This window comes from Oculina patagonica, chromosome 13 (assembly GCF_052425735.1).
Source record: "Oculina patagonica isolate OP01 chromosome 13, crgOcupat, whole genome shotgun sequence".
Classification (NCBI taxonomy): Eukaryota; Metazoa; Cnidaria; class Anthozoa; order Scleractinia; family Oculinidae; genus Oculina; species Oculina patagonica.
Window position 1 is genome coordinate 4,384,568 of NC_135770.1, and position 22,047 is coordinate 4,406,614.

At 38.8% G+C, this 22,047-nt stretch overlaps 1 protein-coding gene and 1 long non-coding RNA gene across 2 annotated transcripts in view; both read right to left on the reverse strand.

Moving 5' to 3' along the window:
• The window catches only part of LOC144635973 (uncharacterized), an 11,803-nt gene extending 9,799 nt beyond the window's left edge, over positions 1-2,004 (reverse strand). The window contains exon 1 of the long non-coding RNA XR_013567443.1: positions 1,930-2,004. This is a non-coding gene — a long non-coding RNA (uncharacterized LOC144635973). The remainder of the gene's footprint in view (positions 1-1,929) is intronic.
• Positions 2,005-5,904: 3,900 nt separating this feature from the next.
• LOC144635915 (serine palmitoyltransferase 2-like) lies at positions 5,905-20,727 on the reverse strand. The gene is made up of 11 exons (XM_078495031.1): positions 20,316-20,727; positions 15,175-15,329; positions 14,874-15,019; positions 12,735-12,953; positions 12,011-12,116; positions 10,629-10,848; positions 9,875-10,001; positions 9,202-9,238; positions 8,162-8,260; positions 7,625-7,754; positions 5,905-6,775 (listed from the first exon to the last, which is right to left on the reverse strand). Exons 1-11 carry the CDS (start codon positions 20,571-20,573, stop codon positions 6,698-6,700), a joined length of 1,575 nt encoding a protein of 524 aa, XP_078351157.1. The 5' UTR covers positions 20,574-20,727; the 3' UTR covers positions 5,905-6,697.
• Between the last annotated feature and the right edge of the window lie 1,320 nt (positions 20,728-22,047).

Consider the following 22,047-nt stretch of genomic DNA (forward strand, 5'->3'; position numbering starts at 1 on the left):
TCCGATACCGTTTTTGACTTACAAAAGAATAGAGTATACAGTGAGTATATTAAATTGCACCCGATTTTCGTAATAAAACTGAGAAGCGTTCAGTGCAGAGAACGAAAAGAAATTTAACAAATTCAGCATTTAAAAGGAATATATGGAACTAAAGTTCTCTCGCGCGATTACGTCTCAAGAGTTATAAAATGAGATAACGCGAATTCAGTTTGTAAAAAAAAAACACAATGTTCTTTTGTGGATAAAGTATAGAATAACGTCACACGATTGCGTCCCAAGCGTGTCAAATCAAATGACTCGTGACGGACTGGTGGTTAATATTAAACTATTGCAAACGACGGTTTTCCTATACTTAATCGCAGTTTTTTGTTCCAAATGGAATCCGTGCTGCCAAGTTATCCACTAGAACGTTAAATAACTGTAAATACTGTGATTATAAACGGTTTACAAGAGGATTTGTGCTTATTTTAATGGTTTACAAACGGTTTACACGGTTTACATCTATTCAAAAAGAACTCTGATGATCATCTTTTATTGTCTACATGTATGTAAACTGTGGTAAACCGTTGTAAACCGTTCTTTTACGCTTTGGTTGTGTTCAACATACAAAGTAAACCGATTGTAAACCGACTTTTACTAAGACTCATTCATCTCTTTTCGATTTAAAAAGGAGTGGAGAATATTCTGAAATCTCGGGTTCTTCATTGTTCACTTCCCGCAGGTAACGCGGGATATTGATACATGCCCGTGCAGTCTGCCTCTTTTAAGCTCTCTTAGGTGATCAATTATCGTACACTTACCTGGGGGTCTTACCTTTTAACAATTTTTTTTCGAGTAGATTCTTCGGTAAAATTACGTTAAAATCAATATAGCATCAGCATCTTTCAACAAGCACGCTTATTCTACCTAAACCAGTAAACAGCTGTAATTTTCGCGGCAAAAGGGGTGTTACTATTGTACGCAGCATGACACCATTTTCTGTTGCAAAATGGTTATAAAAGCAACCCCGCAGAACAGCTAGCCTAATGCACACGTTAAATGGATCGGTGCATAAACAGAAAAGCGGGAAAAGGCCCAATCTTAGAATGGTTTTTAAGAAATTTATCGCCGAAGATATAAAGAGCGGCAGCCTTTCAACTCAGCAGAAACACTGATATGAGTAAGCGAGCTATAGCCAAGACATGCGCGATTTCATCGTTTTCAATAGTTGCACTCAATGTTAAAAAAAGAGAAAATAAGAAAAAAGAAAATGTTAAAAAAGGGAGTTTATGGAATCGAACCCGAGCCGATCACATCACGAGCAAGCTATCTAACCATTGGGCCACCAAACAGCTTGAGTAGAAGGTGATCAATTTTGAGTTCAATATTGCGTTTCCCATAAAAAATGCAGTTTTTAACAGTAAACAGGCTTACTAGAGTGCATTGTAGGTTAACCAAAATAAAGGCCTGCGAAACGTATTTTTTAACGTTTTGGACATATTTTCAATGTTAATAACGTACTCACAGGCTTTTGTACAAATTGCGAAAATAAAACACCGGTAAATACTGTCACGTCAAAATCGCGGATTTTTATTCTTGTTTCATAATTAATTTTCTGAGTTCAGTGGCTCACAGCCACTTTGATTTTTTAGGGCGCGACAGAGGATTGTAGTGGCAGTTCAACGGGCTATACCATTTTAACTCGCTGAGATTAAGAAGATGATTACTCCGATAAACTTGTTATAACTTTACGGGTTACAATGGTAACCCGTTGCTATTTGCATAATAGTGTACTATACACGAAATTATTATATGAAACACTTCAAGTTGTGATGTTTTCTCAGCTTTGGACTATCGTGAAAACGTTGTAAAGATTGCAGTTCACGAAATCGTTGCTCGTTGTAACTAGATTAGCTGAGCGAAACATCTGCCGCAGGGATTTAAACCCACTTGTTCCGTTCCAGGGATCGGCGCATACAAGCTGAACACATCCCTTCTTATTACAGTCATCATGTGCGTTTCAGTCTCGTCCACAACACCACCTTTTAAGGAATTGAAATCACTTTTATTTTCGTCGTGCAAAAAATTGGCGTGTACCTCTCGAACACTGTGTCCGATAGAAAGCGCAATATATTTTGTTAACACTTATTCACTGGAAAGCGATTTCTCCGGTGGATGGCATTATCTAGCCTTTGAATAACTGCGCTCTGATAAAATTTATTTTAAAACAGTTTGTAAGAACGTTGAGAATAAATACCACTGTACTTGAGATCTTTGAACACAGTATACAAGCGTCGATCTAAGCGTTTTTCACCGGCTTTTGCATTGGAAAACTGTTTCTCCTCGGAGATTGTGTGCAATATCTAAGTCACCAGTTATCGTTATAAAATTACAATCAAGCAAAATGTTTAACCGACAACGTACTTTTCGACGTTGGCTTAATGTTGTTCTCAAGTCAAAATCGCATATGAAATGAGAGTATACAAGTGCTCAAAGTGAACAATAGTTTGGAGTGTGAAATACCATTAAAACCATACGTTTAACAAATATCTTGGCACTTATTCATTAGTTTGTGTATTTAAATTATCATAAATCTTCTCGGTACAAAAGGCTTCTCGTAGACGAAACGTAAACACTCATTTTTCCTTGGCACTTTCGTTCTTAATATGTAAAATTCAACTGTAATAAACTATCAACAAATAAATCAGCTTGTTGGAAGCGATGTTGAGTTACCTATTGCTCAATCGAAGTCGACAGATAGGCGTATTTCGCCATCGAAACGCGCGGGATAATGACCGACAACCGTTCTCTTGATCCAAAAATGTTTCGCTCACCGCAAGCGCTTGAGCCTTGAGTGATCTTTCATGAGTTTGCCAAGCTTTCCGCGGAATAATCTTAGCCCATTTGAACTGAGTGCACACGAAGAAGAAAAGTCATATTTCCCTATCGAAACGCGCAGGATAATGGCGGACGACTGACCGCCTGGCCCAAAAACCTTTCGCCGGGTTTGAAATAAGTTTCACTGCCGCGAAATAATCTTAGCCTCGATTTCAGCCAGTTTCCGGCGGAAGTTAATTAATTATTACCAAGTATACACATTCAAATTTTTTACTGTCAACCCAAGGGATTCCCGAGGTGGCGAAGTGGCATCGCTGCCGGCGGCTGATGTAGCTTCATCACCTCAAAGTCGCGGGTTCGAATCTTCCAGTATAGGGTTTATTCTAAATGGCTTGGGGGCCGAATAAACTCTCCCCGCGTGAAGATGCGACCCTACGGCTCTAGGAATTGGTCTTTTTTATTTTTTTATTAATTAATTAATTTATTTATTTATTTTATTTTTTTTTATCTTTTGCCGTATTATTGTTCTAAGTTGTTTTTTTTTGGACAACATCACTTTTCAAGCATTGGTGAATCATGAAAAGAATTTTAAATCTTGCTTTTTGATCTTATAATTTATAGATATATTTGTCTTGTTGGCGTAGAATGCTTTGTTTCATTGGATATTGGTTGAGTCAGGAGCTACTGCTTGATTACATGTATATTGTATTTATATTGTGTTTTTTGGTAGCCCTAGCTCGTTAAAAGTGTTGCCACCATATCCAAATTCATTCTTTTTCTCCTCACTCTCCATTTCAATGTTGAGCTCCCCGACATACTGCGCAAATGAATCCGTCATTTATCCTCTCCCCGCGTGAAGATTCTAGCCTACGGCTCTAGGAATTGCTCTGTTTTTTTTTGTTTGTTTGTTTTTTTTCGTTTTTCGGATTTATGAATTTTTTTATTGATTTTTTTCCTGTATTGCTTTTCTCAACTTTTTTTTTTTCGGACACCATCTCTTTTCAAACGCTAGTGAATCATGGAAAGGGTTATTATTTAGATATTCTAGTATTTTTGGCGTAAAATGCTTTGTTTATCGATCGGACATGGCTTGAGTCGGGGGGTTTAGTATATTGTATTTATAGTGCCTTCTACAGCCCTTGTCAAACGTGTTGCCACGATATCCAAATTCATTCCTTTTTTCCTCACTCCCCTTTTCAATGTGAGCTCCACAACATACTGCGCAAATAATCCTTCATTTGACAACATTGAAATGGGAGAGGGGGGCTGTGAAAAATGACCTTCTAATTAATCTAAATGCTTTTGCAGGTAGAATAGGTGTGTTTGTAGACTCAAGCTGATGCTATAATTATTTGAACGTTTTTTTAGGTGAAGAATCTGCCTCTAAAACTTCAGATGAAAAATAAAATGAGATTTTCATGCAGGTAACTTGTTGCAATTAGAACAATTTGTTTCGCTTTCTCCGATACCGTTTTTGATTTACAAAAGAATAGAGTATACAATGGGTGTATTAAATTGAACCCGAATTTCGTAATAAAACCGAGAAGCGTTCAGTGCAGAGAAGAAAAAGAAATTTAACAAATTTAGCATTTGAAAGGAATGGAACGAGTTCTCTCGCGCGATTACGTCTCAAGAGTGATAAAATGAGATAACGCAAATTCAGTTTGTAAAGAGAAGAAAAACAATGTTTTTTTTTTGCATAGATCAATGTCACGCGATTACGTCCAAGCGTGACAAATCAAATGACTCGTGACGGGCTGCTGGTTAATATTAAACTATTGCAAACGACGGTTTTCCTATTCTAAATCACAGTTTTTTTTGTTCCAAATGGAATCTGCGCTGCCAGGTTACTCGCTAGAACGTTAAATAACTGTAAATACTGTGATTTTTGTTGGAGTGCTATCTTGTAAAGCTTTAATTCACTACATTTTGAATATCGATACCTCTAAAATTTAATAAGGATACTCAGGGATGATGGAATTACATCATGATTGTCCTTTTACTGAGAGATGACCGTTGTCTGTGGTGTTACAAGCCCTTAAAAGTTTAACTGAAGATAATGCGATTTTGTGTCCAAGTTTTCAGCTAGCACATCGCACCACATTAAATGATTATATAGCCTAGTGATAAATCATAACTTCTTTTGTGCTCCCACTAGAACGAAATTTTCGATTTCAAAAACTGCTACAAGTTAATGGCTTCTAAGAGAGTAAAAATGTGAAATCTAAACTTTGAAACATGCTATTTTTATTTTGAGAAGGAAATTTTCGCTCTAGCCATAGCACAATAGAGTACACCAAGTTTATGTTCCTCGCGAAACAACTCTTGAAATTCTATATCGGCGGAGAAAACTTGGACACAAAATTGAAGGTTTTGAGGCTTCCGAAGACCTTCCGAGTCAATGTTTACAACAATGTGTGATATATTCAAAGCTGTGAATCTATTTATGATAATTCCCTATGTTCCAGCGCACGTGGCACAAAGCTGACAACAATTACTAGTAATTACTTGTACAAAAGAGTTTTAAAACAAACATTCCCATGAATATTTCGTTTGTTGTCGGTTTCAGTCGTCCGGCAGTTCGTGCATACTCTTTAACTATTTGCAAGGGTCCTGCGCGACCTTAAAAAAGAACTCTGATGATCATCTTTTATTGTCTCTGTAAACCGTTGTAAAACCGTAATTTTTCGCTTCGGTTGTGTTCGGCATACAAAGTTAACCGACTTTTACCAAAATTCATTCATCGCTTTCCGATTTGAAACCCGGAGTAAAGCACATTTCTTAAATTTCGGGAGCTTAAGTGTTCACTTCCCGCGGGTAACGTGGGTTATCGACATATGGCTGTGCAAACATTAAGTGATCGACTATTGCAAAATACTTTCTAAAACAATATAGCATCAGCATCCGTCTACAACCACGCTTATTCAACCTACAAGAGCATATTTAGCCGCCTTGAAACACAACATCCCTTTAACAGCTGAGAACATCTTGCCTAGTATGACATTTTAATTTTAAGAAGCTGTTTATACTGACTGAACTTTAAGGTAGCTAACTTCTAGGATCATAAAGCATACCGTGCAGACAAGGTGACAATTTGTTTTGTTTTTTATTAACCTGGTGACCTGGGGGCCAGCCCGATTTAAAATTCAGTCTGGATTTTCCAGATCCACTCAGCTTACACCTTTGCCAAATAAAGGACTATTTAAGTTGTTCGTTAACTTATACATGAATTTCTTGTATCGTTCCAGTACAGTATACGCCAAAATGGATTTTTTTTCGGCATTGTAAAAGAATTGTTAAATTCTATAAAACACGTAACAATTTACGGATAACTCTGACATTATTTACCCAATAATTCGCATGCTTTAACCTGCATAACGTATAAAAAAAAATTTAAAAAAATTATTACACTCCAAAAATTCAAATCCTATTCTATGGGCTATCTCCTTAAACGGCCTGTAACGCGCGACCACTCTCCAATAATGTCCCCTTGCGCCTTAAGCTCCTTGTAAATGTCTTGGGCACCTATGGATTATGTCCTATAACGCCCTAGGTTCCTATGGGCTATGTCGCTTGACTATTTTCCCTAAAGCCCCAGGTTTTTATGGACCATGTCTCTTAACGCCCCCTGTTTCTATCGACTTTGTCCTTTAAGGCCCAGGTTCCTATGGACCACGTTCTTTATGTCTCGGGCTTGTTTGTGTTTTCCCCATTACTTTAAAAAATGGAAACCAGAATTCCGTAATGTTTTTTAAAATAGCTACATTTTCGTTCACAAAATAATACGTCTTGCGCTACAGCCGATTAGTGCAAGTGAATATCTTCCATCTTGCATCTTAAAAATAAAGATTTTCCAATTTTTAGAGAGTTGCCTCTGCATTCAATTTGTTGTGCCTATTTTCCTTCGTGAATACTTGACTTTAAGGAGGTCACCCACTTCATCGATAGCTTCTAGAGCCTGCATAATAAATACAGTATCAGAGTTAATACCTTGTGTAAGTAACTTCGGTCGTGGGTTGAGGAGCACCTTCGTGGGAGGAGACGCGCGAGGCGCGAAAACACGCGCGTGTCTTTTCTCGCGCGGGCCCCTTCAACTCCCGCCTTATTGGTACTCCAGCCCACGTTTGTATGCAAAATAAACAGAATGACAGAATCGAACTGCGTTACTAAAGCTGCTGATAGATTTTTGCCTTCTTTTTCGCTTTGGTCAGCTAAGAGTTACTCTCAGAGGCAGGTAGGTCAAAGTACCCCCACGCAACGATAAAAGTGCCTGCACGTGCTACTGCTTTTAAGGCTGGCTTAAAAGTTTGCGACCCAACCAACCAAAAGATGTTAAAATTAATCTAAAGGGAGTCACAACAATTCGGCTTATTTTAAAAAGGAACTTGTACGCTTGTACGTCACCGAAAGTGTGTCGCTGTCTTGCGAAATGAAGACTGTATTTCTTGAACTTCGCAATTAATTTCGTACTCGCTCATCTCTCTTTTTTTTTTTTTTTTTTTTTTTTTTTTTTTTTTTTTTTTTTTTTTTTTTTTTTTTTTTTTATGAAATGAAAGCCAACTACACTTGTCTCATGCTACCCATGCTGGTTTTGACATGTCGAGAGAAAACGCGCAAAGATAAGCAAGAAAATGGCCGGAAATTTCATTGTTCTGGCAGCCTTAGTTTCGGTTTGACGCTTGATTGGCCGAGAACACGACCACGCTTTAAGCTGATTGGTGAAAGCTTAAGTTAAAGTCCTAAACTCTTGGCAAGAGTAGAATCAAAAAGGTAACAAGTGTTTGTGAACAGGGTCAGTTTAACTCACCTTATCAAGCATTTCCCTAGTGTGTGAAGATGATAGACAAATTCTTGCTCTCGCTTCAATTAGTGGAGTAGCCGGGAACCCAGCAATGACTATAGCTACGTTTCTTTTCAGCATCTCACGAGAAAAGGCACTGCAACATAGTATCAAGCACTTATAATTAGGTGGCACATACTTGATTGCAATGAATTCCTCGATTTTGTTGCTCTTAGCTGATGCAAATCCCGGGGGCTTGGGTATTCCATATAATGGACTATATGGGGAAGCTCCCTAGAAAGGGGTGCCTGTCACGCCGTAGTTATATTAAACTGAGGGTTTTAACGAGTTAAAGTATAAAAAAGGGAGGGGGGAAACTGTTATTCTGGTATTAAAAAGGACCTTTAAAATATCTTGAACAGACCCACCGAACGGTCGACTCGTGACAATATTTTAATTAAGAGGTTATTCAAGTGAAAATTAATGAGAAAGGCGCGGATCTCTGCACTGCAACGTCACTAGTATGGAATTTTAAGGGTGGAATCTGACATGCTTATAACTTACACAGTTTGTGCCGGCATGTACAGAAGAATGGGTACCACTGCTGAGGCATCATGACCATACACGATAAATCCCATCTTTTTTAGTCTTTGTCTGAAATACCTGTAATGTCAATGAAAACGACGCATTACCTTAAAAGCAACACCACTGCTTAAGTCACTTTAACAAACACGGGGGAACCGGTTATTGGGGGGGTCGGAAGTTCCCTTACCCATAAGTTTACTACCAGTTCCTGACCCTTCCTTAATACCGGCCTCCTCCTCCATGTGCTTTTTCTGTTGCTAATGTTTTCTTCACCTTGACAATCCCGCTTATTGCCCTTTCTTCTCTACCGTAGTAAAAAGGTCCCTGCGCCCTGCCCCCCCCCCCCCGTCCCTTCAGTGATGTACAGGAATTTGCCATCACAGAAACCCATAAGGGTTAAAACGTGTAACGCGCGCGCACAGCGTTTGAATATTCATCTTGCTAAGTACCATAATTGGAAGCACGAAGAATTTGTACGCAATGCTTTACAATGACACACGCAACATAACTTTTGGTTTTGCGGTTTGTTGCTTGAATTTCGACCTAAACACCGTACATTTCTTACAGAAACTAAAGAAATACATTAAGTGTATCGCAGCGAAGCTCTCCAGACTACTTCAAGAATATGAAACAGGATAATTTAACCAAATTTAACTTTATTCAACCAAGCTTGTTCAAACACAAGATTACGCCATCGAGCGCGAGCTAGCGCGCGCCGTGAATTTAATCCAAATATAGTAATTTTAATTGGTAAATGTTTCTCGTGATTTTCCAAATATGGTACTTAGTGTAAACGAATGCGCAAACGCTTTGTACAATGCGAATCATAGGAAGTTACACGTTTCAACCCTTATGGGTTTCTGCCATCACTTTATTATCGTACTTCCTTAGTTCCCAAATCAACGTGCGATTTTGCTTTAACAAACATTCTGGGAAGACCTAAGCTGTTTCAATGACCTGCGGTCTTACTTAAACTTAATTTAAGGAAATTTTATTAGAATTGTATTACTCCCACGTACTTGCAATTCTCTGCCAAAGCGAGAAGCCTATGCTTTCCTAAAGAAATTAAAACAGACAAGTTTAGACATAAACCTGATAATGAGCCCTTTGCTGTACTGAGTTTTTAAAAAGAAGCATTGTATTTCAGATAAATTTTTGAATACCTCAACTCTTCATAAAAAGTATCAAAAGCATAACAAAATAACAGATGAAATTATTAAAAAGATCGCAAGTAAACAGCGTCTAGACTCTACGTCTCTATGAAAACCCAGAGTCTTTGGTCTACTCGACCAGCGGTCGTAAACAAGCGTCTCTGGGGCCCGTTTCTCGAAAGAACCGGAAACTTTTCGGGCCCGCAAAGCCATTTTTAGTTTTCTGTATCTTAAAAACAGGGAAGTGTATAGGCCTGAAACTTTATATGATTGAAGGAAACCCTTATGTTCGTATTAAAAATATCATGGAATAAAACAGCTCTGTAATCATAAGGTTTGAGATTTTGCCATGGCTTTCCTAGCCTCCCACGCAGTCGTTTATAGAGTCGATCGTGGCCCAATCCTCCCCGCTTAAAACGACTGCCTTGGAGGCTATGGCTTTCCGGGTGCGAAAACCTTTCGGGAGCCCCTGGAGACTAGACTGTCACTGACCAGAAAGAATGAAGGCTCTGGAAAAAGAGGAACGAAGACTTTTACCAACCTTTGTCTGTGCCATCCTCGCCCATAATTATTTTCATGGATAATAGTATCTGCATGACAACAGGGGGTGACATAAAAGATGCGTACACTGCACTGTGGGAACTATTTCGGATGTGGTTTATAATTTCCTAAAAAGAAAATAGATTGTCAGACGTCTTTTAGACGGACGTTTCGAAAATTCTAAGAATGTCTTCAGATTTGCCAACTTTTTTTTAAAACGTATGTAGCGATCCGTACCATAAGGCTGGAACACATCTCATTTGCAAGCTTAAAACAGCAAATTTAATTTTGTGCACTGAGTTAATTACCCAAAGAAATATCGAATGGATTTCAAAGAAGTGAAAAAAAGACTCGGTACATTTGTTTTGCCAGAGTCTGCTAATCCATTTACGCCCATATAGTCAAAAAGATATTGTTTGTGGGTGAAATCTTAATGTGTCAACACTCAGATAAACGCTATTGAGCAGTACGTTCATGTGGTACTGTTTATTATGCTGTAGAAAACGGTCTTTACAGTAACGTTTAAGTCTGCGGATAAAACCTTAGTGTGTGACCATTCAAATAAAAGCTACTGAGCAGTACTTTCATGTGGTGCTGTAAATTATGCTGTACAAGGTGACTCTGACTTTTCAGTCTTTATATGAAACCTTCTTCTAACTTCTTCTAACTTGTACGTCTGTAGATGAAACCCTAGTGTGTTCAGTACTGGACAGGACTTAGCCAGCCATCAGACAAAGCAGAAGGTTCTCTCTCACCTTTGATGCAGCAATGTACCCCCCAGCAGCACCAAAACTCTTGGTAAATGTCCCCATCATGATATCAATATCAGCGGGGTCCACACCAAGGTAATCTGTGACACCCCTTCCATTGGGGCCCATGGCACCAATACTGTGGGCCTCATCTAGATACACGTACGCTTTATACTTCTTTTTAAGGGCCACCACCTCTTGAAGTTTCGCTAGGGAGCCCTCCATACTGAAAAGAAAAACGGTGTGCTTGGTTGTCGCGATGGCTGAGAAGCTTAAAAACAGGTTTATTTAACTTTGTTACAGTTGCTTCAATATTCCATTCTTGAATTGAATATTTCAATGTTCAAACGGCGACTCAATTCGAAACTCGAATGTTGATTGGATTGTTGTCTGGCTTCACGCGACAGGCACGTGGAAATTCGACCTGAATTTGCAGAAACTAGTCAACCGTCAAATGTCACACATGGTGTTATCTCATCATTTTGTTCTTCACATTCTTTTATTTCAACCCTATGATAATACCAAAAGAGAGGCGAGACATTTTGGTACACTGAAAAGGCACAAAAATACTACTGGCAGAAGAAAAAGTGGGAATTATGTCGTTGACCCATTTTATGCAAATTGGGGAACTTGTTCAAATTCTCACGTGTCTGTCGCATGAATGAAATCAACATTCGAGTTTTCAATCGAGTCGCCGTTTGAACATTGAAATATTCAATTCAAGAATGAAATATTGAAGCAAAGAATGAAATCAAATTTGCAATACAGTCAACTCTCTGTTAACGGACACCCCCATAAGACGGAACGGTTATTGAATAATTAATCTACCCTTGACGGGAACGCTTGAGGTGATTTGACTGTAAGGGCGGTAAAGGAAGTTTGTGATTTCGTTTCACGCCTGTTTCACGCTAACGATGTCGCACGTTCACAGTGTCATAACGCTTTCATATTTCGTCAAATCACACATAACCCGGCCGTTACTTTTACGAATCATGAGCTCGTTTGGCCTAAAGCGCGCAACATTGAAATCCTGGTCAGAGTTCTTTTCATTAGCGTGCATTCTATACGTGATAAAGCTCGGTCAATATTCGTAGAAATGGCCTTTAACAAAAAGCCCGTTTTATCAGATGGTTGTTCTATATATCGGAAGATTTAATAAATGGGAAGCCATTTTCGATTGGAAAGTGGACATATCGACAGATTTGCAGTTGTATTGGGAAGTTCTTTAATATATAGGGCGGGGAAGTTCGTCACTTCAGAGCTCGTTATATCGGGCGGTTCATTTGTACAGGAACTCGGCGAAAGCTGTTATTTCTGGTGTTTTGTGATCTCAAGATATTCGTGATATCGGGGGGGGGGGGGGGAGGGAGCTGAGCTTTCTCGCTTACCTGTAAACCCCTTCGACAATGATAAGTATTTTCTTCCATGCTCTGTGAGTCCTTGGTTGTCCCTGGACAACGGATTCTCGTAGTATTTTCTCCAAACTCTTCATATCTAGAATGTAGTAGTAAATGTTAATAAATAAACGAAGTCGTGTTGTGCTGTCAACAAGAAAATGCCAGACAACCACAGAAATGCATACTCTACTACTTGAATAAGGACTAAAGGAAATAATGCAATCCTGCCTATCGTTCACGCCCGGGGGGAGGGGGGTACTCCGGCTTGTAAATGATGGGCGTGATAGAAGGATTTTTGGGGTTTGAAATTTTCGATTCCGGGATCTTTTGGGTTGGAAAATTTGGCAAGTATTTTTTTGGGTGACTTGGTTTAAATAGGGGATTTTTTTGGGTATCAAAAATGAAATTAAGTGCCTTGGCGAATTTATGGTAAATATTTTGCCCCTCCTGGCATTTAGGGATAATTTGACAAGGGATTTTTTTTTTTTTGGGGGGGGGGGGGGTATTTTTGGTCCAGGGATTTTTTTGGGGTAATGTCGGAAGACTTGGGGATTTTTTTGGGTGCTAAATTTTGCTCCATTCGATCATCCCCGTCTTTTACAGTGGGTCCCCCCCCCCCCTCTCCGTTTTTTTTTTTTTTTTTTTTTTTTTTGGGGGATTTGGGGGCCCCCCCCCCCCCCCCCCCCCCCCCCCCCCCCCCTAAATTGAAACTTACCATTGTGTTTGAACACTTTAATCTTCGCTCCTGACAATCTAGCTCCCAACACGATTGATGTGTGGTTGAGCTCGTCGCTAATTATCAAATCCCCCTTACCCACTAGGGTGGGGATGTTTGCAGCGTTGGTGGCGAATCCCATACCAAACACCATAGCTGCAGGCTTTCCAACAAACCTGGCGACAAGAGCTTCTAGTTCGTTATGAATGGCAAGGGTACCTGGAACGAAAAAAGGACATTGTTGTCGATAGATAGGGAAGTAATGGATCAGTTTTCAATTGGTTCTTCATAGTTTTGTTCCGCGAGAGCTACAATGAGGGTCCATTATAGGGGGTTGTACAGTCCGCAGAACGCCGTACTTTGTTCATCCTAGACCGCCATAAATTTCTTGACCGCAAACCGCCAGATATTAAAGAGTGTACCCGCAGACCGCCATAGAAGTGTCGTAACGAAAACAGGGTGAAGAAAAGGAAAGTGTTTTGCCTAAAAACACTAAAAAAAAAGCAAATTATACATGGCAAGCTATGACAGGTCGAAAGCTCTCGAGCATCCAATCTTAAATCCAGCGAGCGAACACTTAAATGACAGCTATGCTTCAAATAACGTTTGTTTTTTCCTCTTTTTCCTGGGCCGGGTTGTTCGAAAGCCGATCAGAGATAAAAAATACTCGAGGTTTTCATTTCTCCTGTATAAATGTAATTTACATTAGACACGAGCCGTGCTGAGCAAAGCCGGGGGCCGAGTGACATCGCAGACGAGGGCGGTTTGAGTAGAAACTCTAAAGGAATGCAGTCCAACTTACAAACGTGCACTGAAGACAAAAATCAAGAATTACGCGTAAGAGCTCGCGGCGGACTGTTTCATCGGTGAATAGAAAACAGTGGGAGAACCAATCAGATTCGCAGATTTCCAATAGAGCACAGCTGAGTTTCTACTAATTTGTGATAGTCTTTATTCGCATTAATTACTATTTTGCCAGCACGGACCAGAGGGTTGGGAACGGGTGTGAAGTGCGCAGTGTATAGCGGTATTTGAGTTTGTAATTAGTGACCGTTAGCGAGGTGAGACATTCTGCGGCCAGCCTTTGCGGTGTTCAGGTTTAGTTTAGTTTTTACGGATGCAAGTTTTCTCTATTTTTCGCTTATTTAAATCGGCTATTGTAATTGTTTCACCTTAGGTTCCTATATTTCGAAATGTATTTTTTGTGTTTTACAGTACGTGGAAATAGGATAACATGTTAAAAACCCAAGGGTTGCGCCACTGCCGGTCGGGGTCACACGTTCCCCGTTTCTCCACTTGCTGGTTTAGGAGTTTTCGTGACCGGCTTTGGTGCACTTAGTTTTCTGATTTTATTCATACTTCGTAAAAATTGTGTTATCGGTTGAGATTGAATAAACGGGACGGTGGCTTGGCTGGCCAACGCGCAAAATTTATAACTGAGATGTGTGTCCGGTTGTGTAGTGGAGGAAAAATACCGTATTTACTCGAATAAGCGCCGTCCTCGAATAAGCGCCGCAGTCCCAATGCGGCGCTTATTCGAGGAATTCCGTTTAACTAAAAACAGCACTACAAAACAACCTTAAAACAAACTTTGACATTTCTTTCTATCAAAAGCGATGTTTTGCAGTTTAAAGTGGTCGTTTTTCGCCTGCCCATAATAAGTTTTTCTATCCAACATTCTTACAGTACGTCGTTCTGTAAATGTTGTGAAGGCTGCTAACTTTGCCAGGCAAATAGCGCCACTTCTCCCTTCAGCAAGAGACGAATATGAAAATCAAAAGACGCTATTTTCAACTACTCTAGAAGATTCGATTTTTTTGTGGCGTCCAAATTTTAAATAAGCGCCGCCCTGGTATAAGCGCCGCACAATTGAGTAAATAGGTAAGCGTTTTCCGCGGCGCAGTTATTCGAGTAAACCTACGGTAAGTTACAAACCTGACATCAAAAATTCACGCTAATCATGGATTAGCTTCAGTCGTGCTTTGAACAACCGAGCCAACAACCTTAATATAACCCTCTCTGAAACAATCTTGAAATAACAATTTTCCTCTCTGATTGGCATACATTTCATTTAATGATAGTTGTGAGAATTTGGGGTTGTACATGCTCCTCCCCTGTCTACCCGACTCTTTCACTCACCATATTCGTGCCTTGAACTGCAGCCTGCGAGGCCGTACTCACGGACAGCCAGTTCAGCGGCTTCTGCGCACGGTCCAGAATTCTCAGCGAACCCAAGGTAATTGTACGAAGCAAGATTGACAGCTTTGGTTGTCGTTCCAGGGTATCTGCAAAAAAACATTTCGTTTAAGATAATGCAGAGTTTTTTGTTGTTTTGTTTTTGGGGGCAGTTTTCAAATGAAAAAGAAACTGAATATTACAGATTGGTCCCCAGTCCTTTCAACGTTCGAATGGGCAAAGTCGAGCTCGGTTCTTTACGTACCTGTATGTCCAATTCCAGTCATCAGATTGTCTGTCCACAAGATCGATCTCTCCTCCAGGTACGCTACCGATGGGTCTATTGAAACAGTCTCTCACACGAATGTACATATTCCTTGTGTAGAAGCTCTCAAAATCAGAATAGAGTGGAACGAAACCCTGAAATGTAAAATTAATCCCTCAGATATGAGCAAGGCATCTGATTCGCTTCATCCATCACTGATCTGCATCATGAACAAACTTAAGGCATATGGTTTCTCGGAGGGATCTCTAAACTGACTGATCAGATCATATTTCACCAGTCGGCAGAACAGAGTGAGGCTGGATTTGGCTGTGAGTGATTGGAAGGAGGCTGTTAGAGGTTGCCCCCAGTGGTCATCATTTGGCCCACTCTGACTTATGGAACACCTTCCAAAATGATATGACTTACATAGTGCACAATGCAAGTCTATCGATGTATGCGGATGATCACCAGCTATACGTAGCGGGAAATTCAGTAGAATATGTCGAACAATCACTTAAAGTGACGAGGGACAAACAATATCCAGATGGTATGGGGTCAATTTTCTGAAGGGAAACTATGACAAGTACAATGCAATGCTGATAAATAGAGGGAACAACAGCGACAAGCTCATAAATTTCAACATTGATGGATACCGTATTTATTCGATTAAGCGCCCTGGGCACTTACTAAATTTTTGGACCTTGAGGGTGGGCGTTTATTCGAGGTGGGCGCTTATTCGAGGCTGGGCGCTTATTAAATTCTCTCCATTTTTAGCAAGTAGTACATTTATTTTGCAAGGAAACAACGTATAATAACTAAACGTGAAGATGTACCAAAGCTGAATTTTAACTGTTCATTGAAAGTTTCAGTAAAAAACTAAACAAACTCGGTCCTTTGGGGTCGTCTATTAGTAGTACGTAGTCAATTTCACTCTCAACTTCAATAATAATCAGTACTCCTCTTGTACTTCAGGGTTGGGGGGGGGGGGGGGGGGCGCTTATTCGAGGCTGGGCGCTTATTTACTTTTCCTACCTTCAGGGTGGGTGCTTATTCGAGGTGGGCGCTTATTTGAGGTTGGGCGCTTAATCGAATAAATACGGTATACCATTAAGTCTACCCCAGACCTCAAATTGCTCAGGGTTACATTGGATGATAAGCTTAAATTCAGTAAACATGTAAGTGATATATGTAAACAGGCAAGCAAGAAAGTTGGTGTCTTAGTACGCCTTAGAAAGATGATCCCTACAGAAGCCAAGCTCCAACTATACAAAGCGGCAATTCTACCTAATCTCACGTGTTGTCATACTGTGTGGCATTTCTGCAAAGCATACTGACACTAGAAAACTAGAAAGGGTACAAGAGCGAGCACTACGTGCAGTATATAATAGCAAGACGACATTTTATGATGAATTATTAAGTAAGGCAAAGCTGCCCAGTTTAGTAAATAGACGACTACAAGACATACTGATATTAATGTACAAGGTTAAAAAATTTACTGGCACCTAAACACATTTGTGACATAATTATTTTATAAACAATCTAAGAATTATGAAAACACTAATATTATATAAATAGATATAAAATATAAAAATACTAATATTATAAAATAGATAATTTTTTAAATAAATTTTTAAAAAAAAACTTTTGCATAGTAGCGATTATCCAATACCAAGGTTCAACACTGTAAATTATGGTAAACATAGTATAAGATATTTTGGTCCCTATCTGTGGGGAAAAGTGGATAAAGACCTTTGTAACAAAAAAAGCCTTTTTGAATTCAAAAAAGCAGTTCGGGACAGTAACATCTGATGTGTTAGACAGAAAATGCAGATGCTACGCTTGCACAACATAATAATGTAACTAATTTTAGTAATCTTTAATCTTTTTTAACTTATTAAATTTAAAATATAATATTAGTGTTTTTATATTTTATATCTTATATCTATTTACATAACATTAGTATTTTTATATTTGTATATTTATTTTAGTGTCCCCAATTAGCTATTTAGCTAAATACCATGACACTTAATTAAAAAATTATGTATGTATGTATGTATCAGTTGAGAAATCAGACTTTACGAAAGTTATTGGACACTGCGTTTATTTGAAATACAGACTAGATTTAGCCAAGCCTAAAAGCGGAGCTCCCAGGTAGTTTTCTTTGCCCTTTATTTAAATATCTGAATTCACTGACGATTAAAACAGGGGGAAAAGTAGGACTTGAGCCCACAATCAAATAGAAAACCATTTTCCCGTCAGCGGTCAACTTTAAAAAAGCATGTGACCTTGATGGGGTATACACCTGAGCCCGCGATATGGTCACGTGATACTGGTCAGCGGACACGTTGTATTGACAGCTGTAAATTGACCATAACTTGGATGCCCAGTATCAAAGAGGTTTATAGGGTTATTAAATCTATTTCTGGAGTGCGCGACGTACGTATGCCGTACGCACCCGCGAGCCATGCCGCTAGCCATGATGACCATAAAAACTCAAGTTCATGGTTTTCTTATTTCTGTAGATTTTCTATGGTTATGGGGCTCCACTCTGGGCCCTTCAGCCTCTATGGAGCTCCGCTATTAACGCCACATTTCCTAATCCCCCCAAGGTGTCCTAATTTCCCCCCACCCCTCTGATTTGTGTCACCCTTATTTATGTCCCTTTATTAGTATAGGAATCTCGCAGGCTATAAGGTTCTGACACTTTCTTAAAGTTTCTTTCTAATAGTATCTATAGATATATCCACAGAATGACTTGGCAGTGTGTCAGTTTGTGTTTAACGTATTTTTAAATAAAAGTGATTATCTTTAAAAATAAAAGAAATAACAAAAGCGAGAGGGCAATATTTGTAAATACACTTTGTCTGTGGCGATTGGTAGAATTAATTTCAGTAGAATGATTCATCCGATCTAAGATTTTTTTTAAACACTAAATTTTTGGTGGCCTCTGTCCACCTTCATTAGAGTATTGAAAATGAGTTTGTTAAAAAAATATATATACACCTATTGCAAATTATAAGGTTGTCATAGAAAAAAGGAAAAAGGAAAAGTCAAATAGGATAATTGCGGATTTGTACCATGCCAGTCATATTTGTTCGATAAAATGTGGACTTACGTGCACCTATTTCTGTTGCTACCAGTTTGACTAGCTTATTCCTATCCTTTCTTCTTTCTTACTTTCTGACTTAGGTTTATATATTTCTTGACAAATATTATGTACGTGAACGTAAAACACTACTTGCTGGAACGAAATAAAGAAGGAAGCAAGAAAGAACACAGCCATATAGGATTGATATCTCTGATAACGAGAAAGAGCTTAAAATCTTGCAGAAGAAACTATTTGAGATTAAAATATGCCAAGTATACGTTTTGTTTTATTTTTTTTTTTTTTTCAAATTTTTTCTTCCTTTTTTTTTTTTTTTTTTTTCTTTTCATTTTCTTTTTCTTATTCTAAAAAAAAAAAAAAAAAAAATAAAACTTTTTAAAAAAATTAAAAAAAAAAAAAATATACATCTCAAGTTCAGGCTGGTAAAATGTTAAAAAAAATTATACGTTATAATAAGGACTGACCTCAGAATTTTTAATCAAAATCGAGGTGATTTTCAATTCATCTCTTGTTCGGTAAAAATTGAGTGCACGAAGAGACATCACCTCACAAAATGTCAAAAGTTTTGCAATTTCTTTGCACAAAATTTTACATCAACTTGTCATTTGGTTTTTGTGATTGGCTAACAGCTCGTATAAAAAATCCGTTAATTCTTGTTGATTACAAAATATGTTTGATGCAGCAAAATTCCTAGAGCTTGCGGGTACGGTGGCCCATAGAGGACATATATACCACCCACATTTTCCTTTTATTTTTATATTATGCAATAAACAAAAATTATCGCAAGATAATTATGAATTTATCGGGCGATAATTATAAATGAAAATTATTGCGTTATATTTTTTTATCGCGCAATAAATATAATGTTTTTGCTTGATGAATTAACTTTATCGAGTGATGTAAATCTAGTCACGCAATGTGTTCTATTCATTACATAATTCATCAAAAAGATGGCGTTACCTAAGTATTCTTTGGAATTGCTTTTACTTTTGCGAATAATACGGAGACTGAACTTGAGGGTACACAGTTGAAACAGGATTGGCTATCGTCAATTTTCTATTAATGATTTAAATGATGAACACTCAAAATTAAACCAAGAAGCCACTGTTGCTCTTGTTGGGTAATGTGGCTGTAAAAGGAGTTGAATAACTGAACAATTGTTGAAGTCCGTGGCTCAATATTGACCCGAATTGAGTGCTATATTTAAATAAATAGCTGAAAAAAACCTCATTTCTTAGTAAAAAAAGCTGAATGGGAAGCACAGAAAATTGACAAATCCGTTTTCAAAGTTGCTGGGCATGCAAATTTAAGCCAATTTTGACTGAACAGTTTATTAAATTTGTGTGGCCAGCTGAAATTAATTCTTAAATTAAAATGCGTTCTGTTCTAATTATGCATGCAGCACGTGTAAACACGTGCAATGCCAAGATCAGCTGATCACTGGAGAGATCACGCCACTTTGGTAGAGCCTCTGCGCATGCGTTCAGAAGTGACTTTGAACTTGTATAAAATTATGCAAGATTTTGCATGAATATTTCGAAATTTGCGCCTGAACTTCTATCATAAAAGGAATCCTAAAGGTCTGGCCGAAGCATTTATTTATTGATCTTATTACTTGACACCTTTGAACATAACTGTGCTTTTTGCCGAAGAACATTCACCGGCCGGGCGCTTTCTCCCAAGCCCGCGAAAAATATATTTTTTACAGCATCCAGAAAAATTTCTTCGCACGCTAATATCATATTAATTTTACAGGCGTGCTTGCCTGCACAACTTCTTCACATATACAGTAAAGCTTAGCTTTAGCGCAACATTGCCTTTAAATGTCGGATAGCTCCTTCCCTTTCTGTGGGTTGCATATAATGAGCTTGGCGGCTCAGTTGAAAGTTTATTGTTTATACGCATTTTAAATTTGGCTGCAACAGACTGTCATTGTCGTGTCAACCCGATTTCACCCACTGTTTTGGATATTACATTACCCAACCGCTTACATTTTAACACACAAAGCACCCTTCAATTGAAGTTATTCTCTTACCTTGTTGCCCGTTTCTTTGGCTGCCCTCGATTTCTCTAAGCCATATTTACGCATGAAGTCACGCATATAGCCGAAGATTATCAAGAAGAAATAAGACATGTAAGTCATCACAGCACAGTATAGAGGTGTCTCCTCGAAATCCTCCTGCAGATCGACGGTGTGAATTCTCTCATGGTTTGTGAAACCGTTCAATCCTTTATGAAAGCCATTTTTCATGGGATGCTGCTTTCTCCTCGTCGCGTACGTACCGGACCCCATTTTGTTTTGACTGAATGAAATCTGCAAGCTCGTGCGTGACGAATGCCCGCCCGTACCGTCCCGCGATCAACCCATTCAAGTGTGACAGGTGTCAAGAACTTCATTCACACAACAAAATAAAGCTCTGCAAGTTTTTGCTGGATTTTTGCGGGATTATATTTTTTTCTCTTTGCGACAGTGGTTTATTTCCGTTTCAACAACGAAATAAACAAAACAACGCCTCTTTCTATTCGCCCATTGTTATGGTTATTTTATTGTCTTCGATTGAATATTTATATTGAATCCTTTATTTGAGCTTTTATGTTGATATTTTCTCAATTCAGAGACCTGTCATTTCTTTTAAAATATTTTGTGATCTACTTCAAAACATACATCGTCAGCCTCACAGATTAATTTAGCTTAATTTGATTTCTTTTTTGATTTTTTTGCCTCATAAAAAGGCTCATTTTAATGTATTAAAATGCCCCTTAGAACATAAGAGTACAACCCAAACAATGTACAAACGTTTTAGTGGCATCAGTGTCAACTGTTATCGTGTTTTGTTTTGCATGTTAGTACCTGTTAAAAGACCTGCCAAGTTTACTGTGTTGCAATCAAGCCAGTTTACCCTACATTCCCGGGGGGGGGGGGTACTCCCTATAATGGCCTATACGGGGAGGCTCCGCCCGAAAGGGGTACCTTTTCAGGCTCTAGGTATATAAAAGGGTAGGGATTCAAAGTTTAGGTATATGAAAGGGTGGGAAATCTGCCATAATTTATTTTAAATGGCCTTTATGTCATATATTTCGAGAGACGCAATTTTGGCTGTATCGTTTTAATTTATTAAGCGCTACATAAAAATAACAAGAAAACTTCCCGTTTTAGGTAAATGTGATGTCGTGTAGGTATATGAAAGGGGTGCCTGCAATAAAAGGTATAAAGGGGTACCTTTTCTATCAAAATGGTATATAAAAGGGTAAGGGGTTGGAACCGGGCGGAGCCTCCCCGTACAAAACTTTTTGAGTACCCCCCCCGGGCCTACATTGCGAAATTATTTTGTACCGGCTTCGATATCTGTACGTATCTCGTCAGACTATGCCTAGAATCTGTTTTTTTTTTGTTTAGGGACGACTTGCTTACTATGTTTGTCAACTGATATGCCAACAAGGAGAACACGACTTGTTTGTTTCAATGACTCCGTTCACCGCGTGACCGGTCAAGTCACGCAATCAGCGTACGAGAACTGGTCGCGCGTGGGCCCAGCGAATGCAATACCGTAAGTTATTTCACTCCAGTAACTGACCCTTAAGACTCGATTATCTTCAGGAGGGGGAGAAGAGCTTAAAACAAGGCGGGGGATATTATTATACTGTCGGATGGGATTTTGCGTCATTTATCAAAGTCATAAAAAAAGCCAAAACTTTAACGCCATATCTTCAGATACACGCGCGTGAAATGCCCGGGGCGTCTAACGGTCTATTAAATTTTCGGGGTC

What these genes read in the sequence shown, in the direction of transcription:
- LOC144635915 (XM_078495031.1), bottom strand. Translation starts at nt 20,573, where the DNA reads ATGGGGTCCGGTACGTACGCGACGAGGAGAAAGCAGCATCCCATGAAA. An exon ending in CAGTTCAAGGCACGAATATG is followed by an intron (nt 12,954 to 14,873) that starts GTGAGTGAAAGA and finishes TTTTCGTTCCAG; the next exon opens with GTACCCTTGCCATTCATAAC. An exon ending in GCTTTGGCAGAGAATTGCAA is followed by an intron (nt 8,261 to 9,201) that starts GTACGTGGGAGT and finishes TTGACATTACAG; the next exon opens with GTATTTCAGACAAAGACTAA.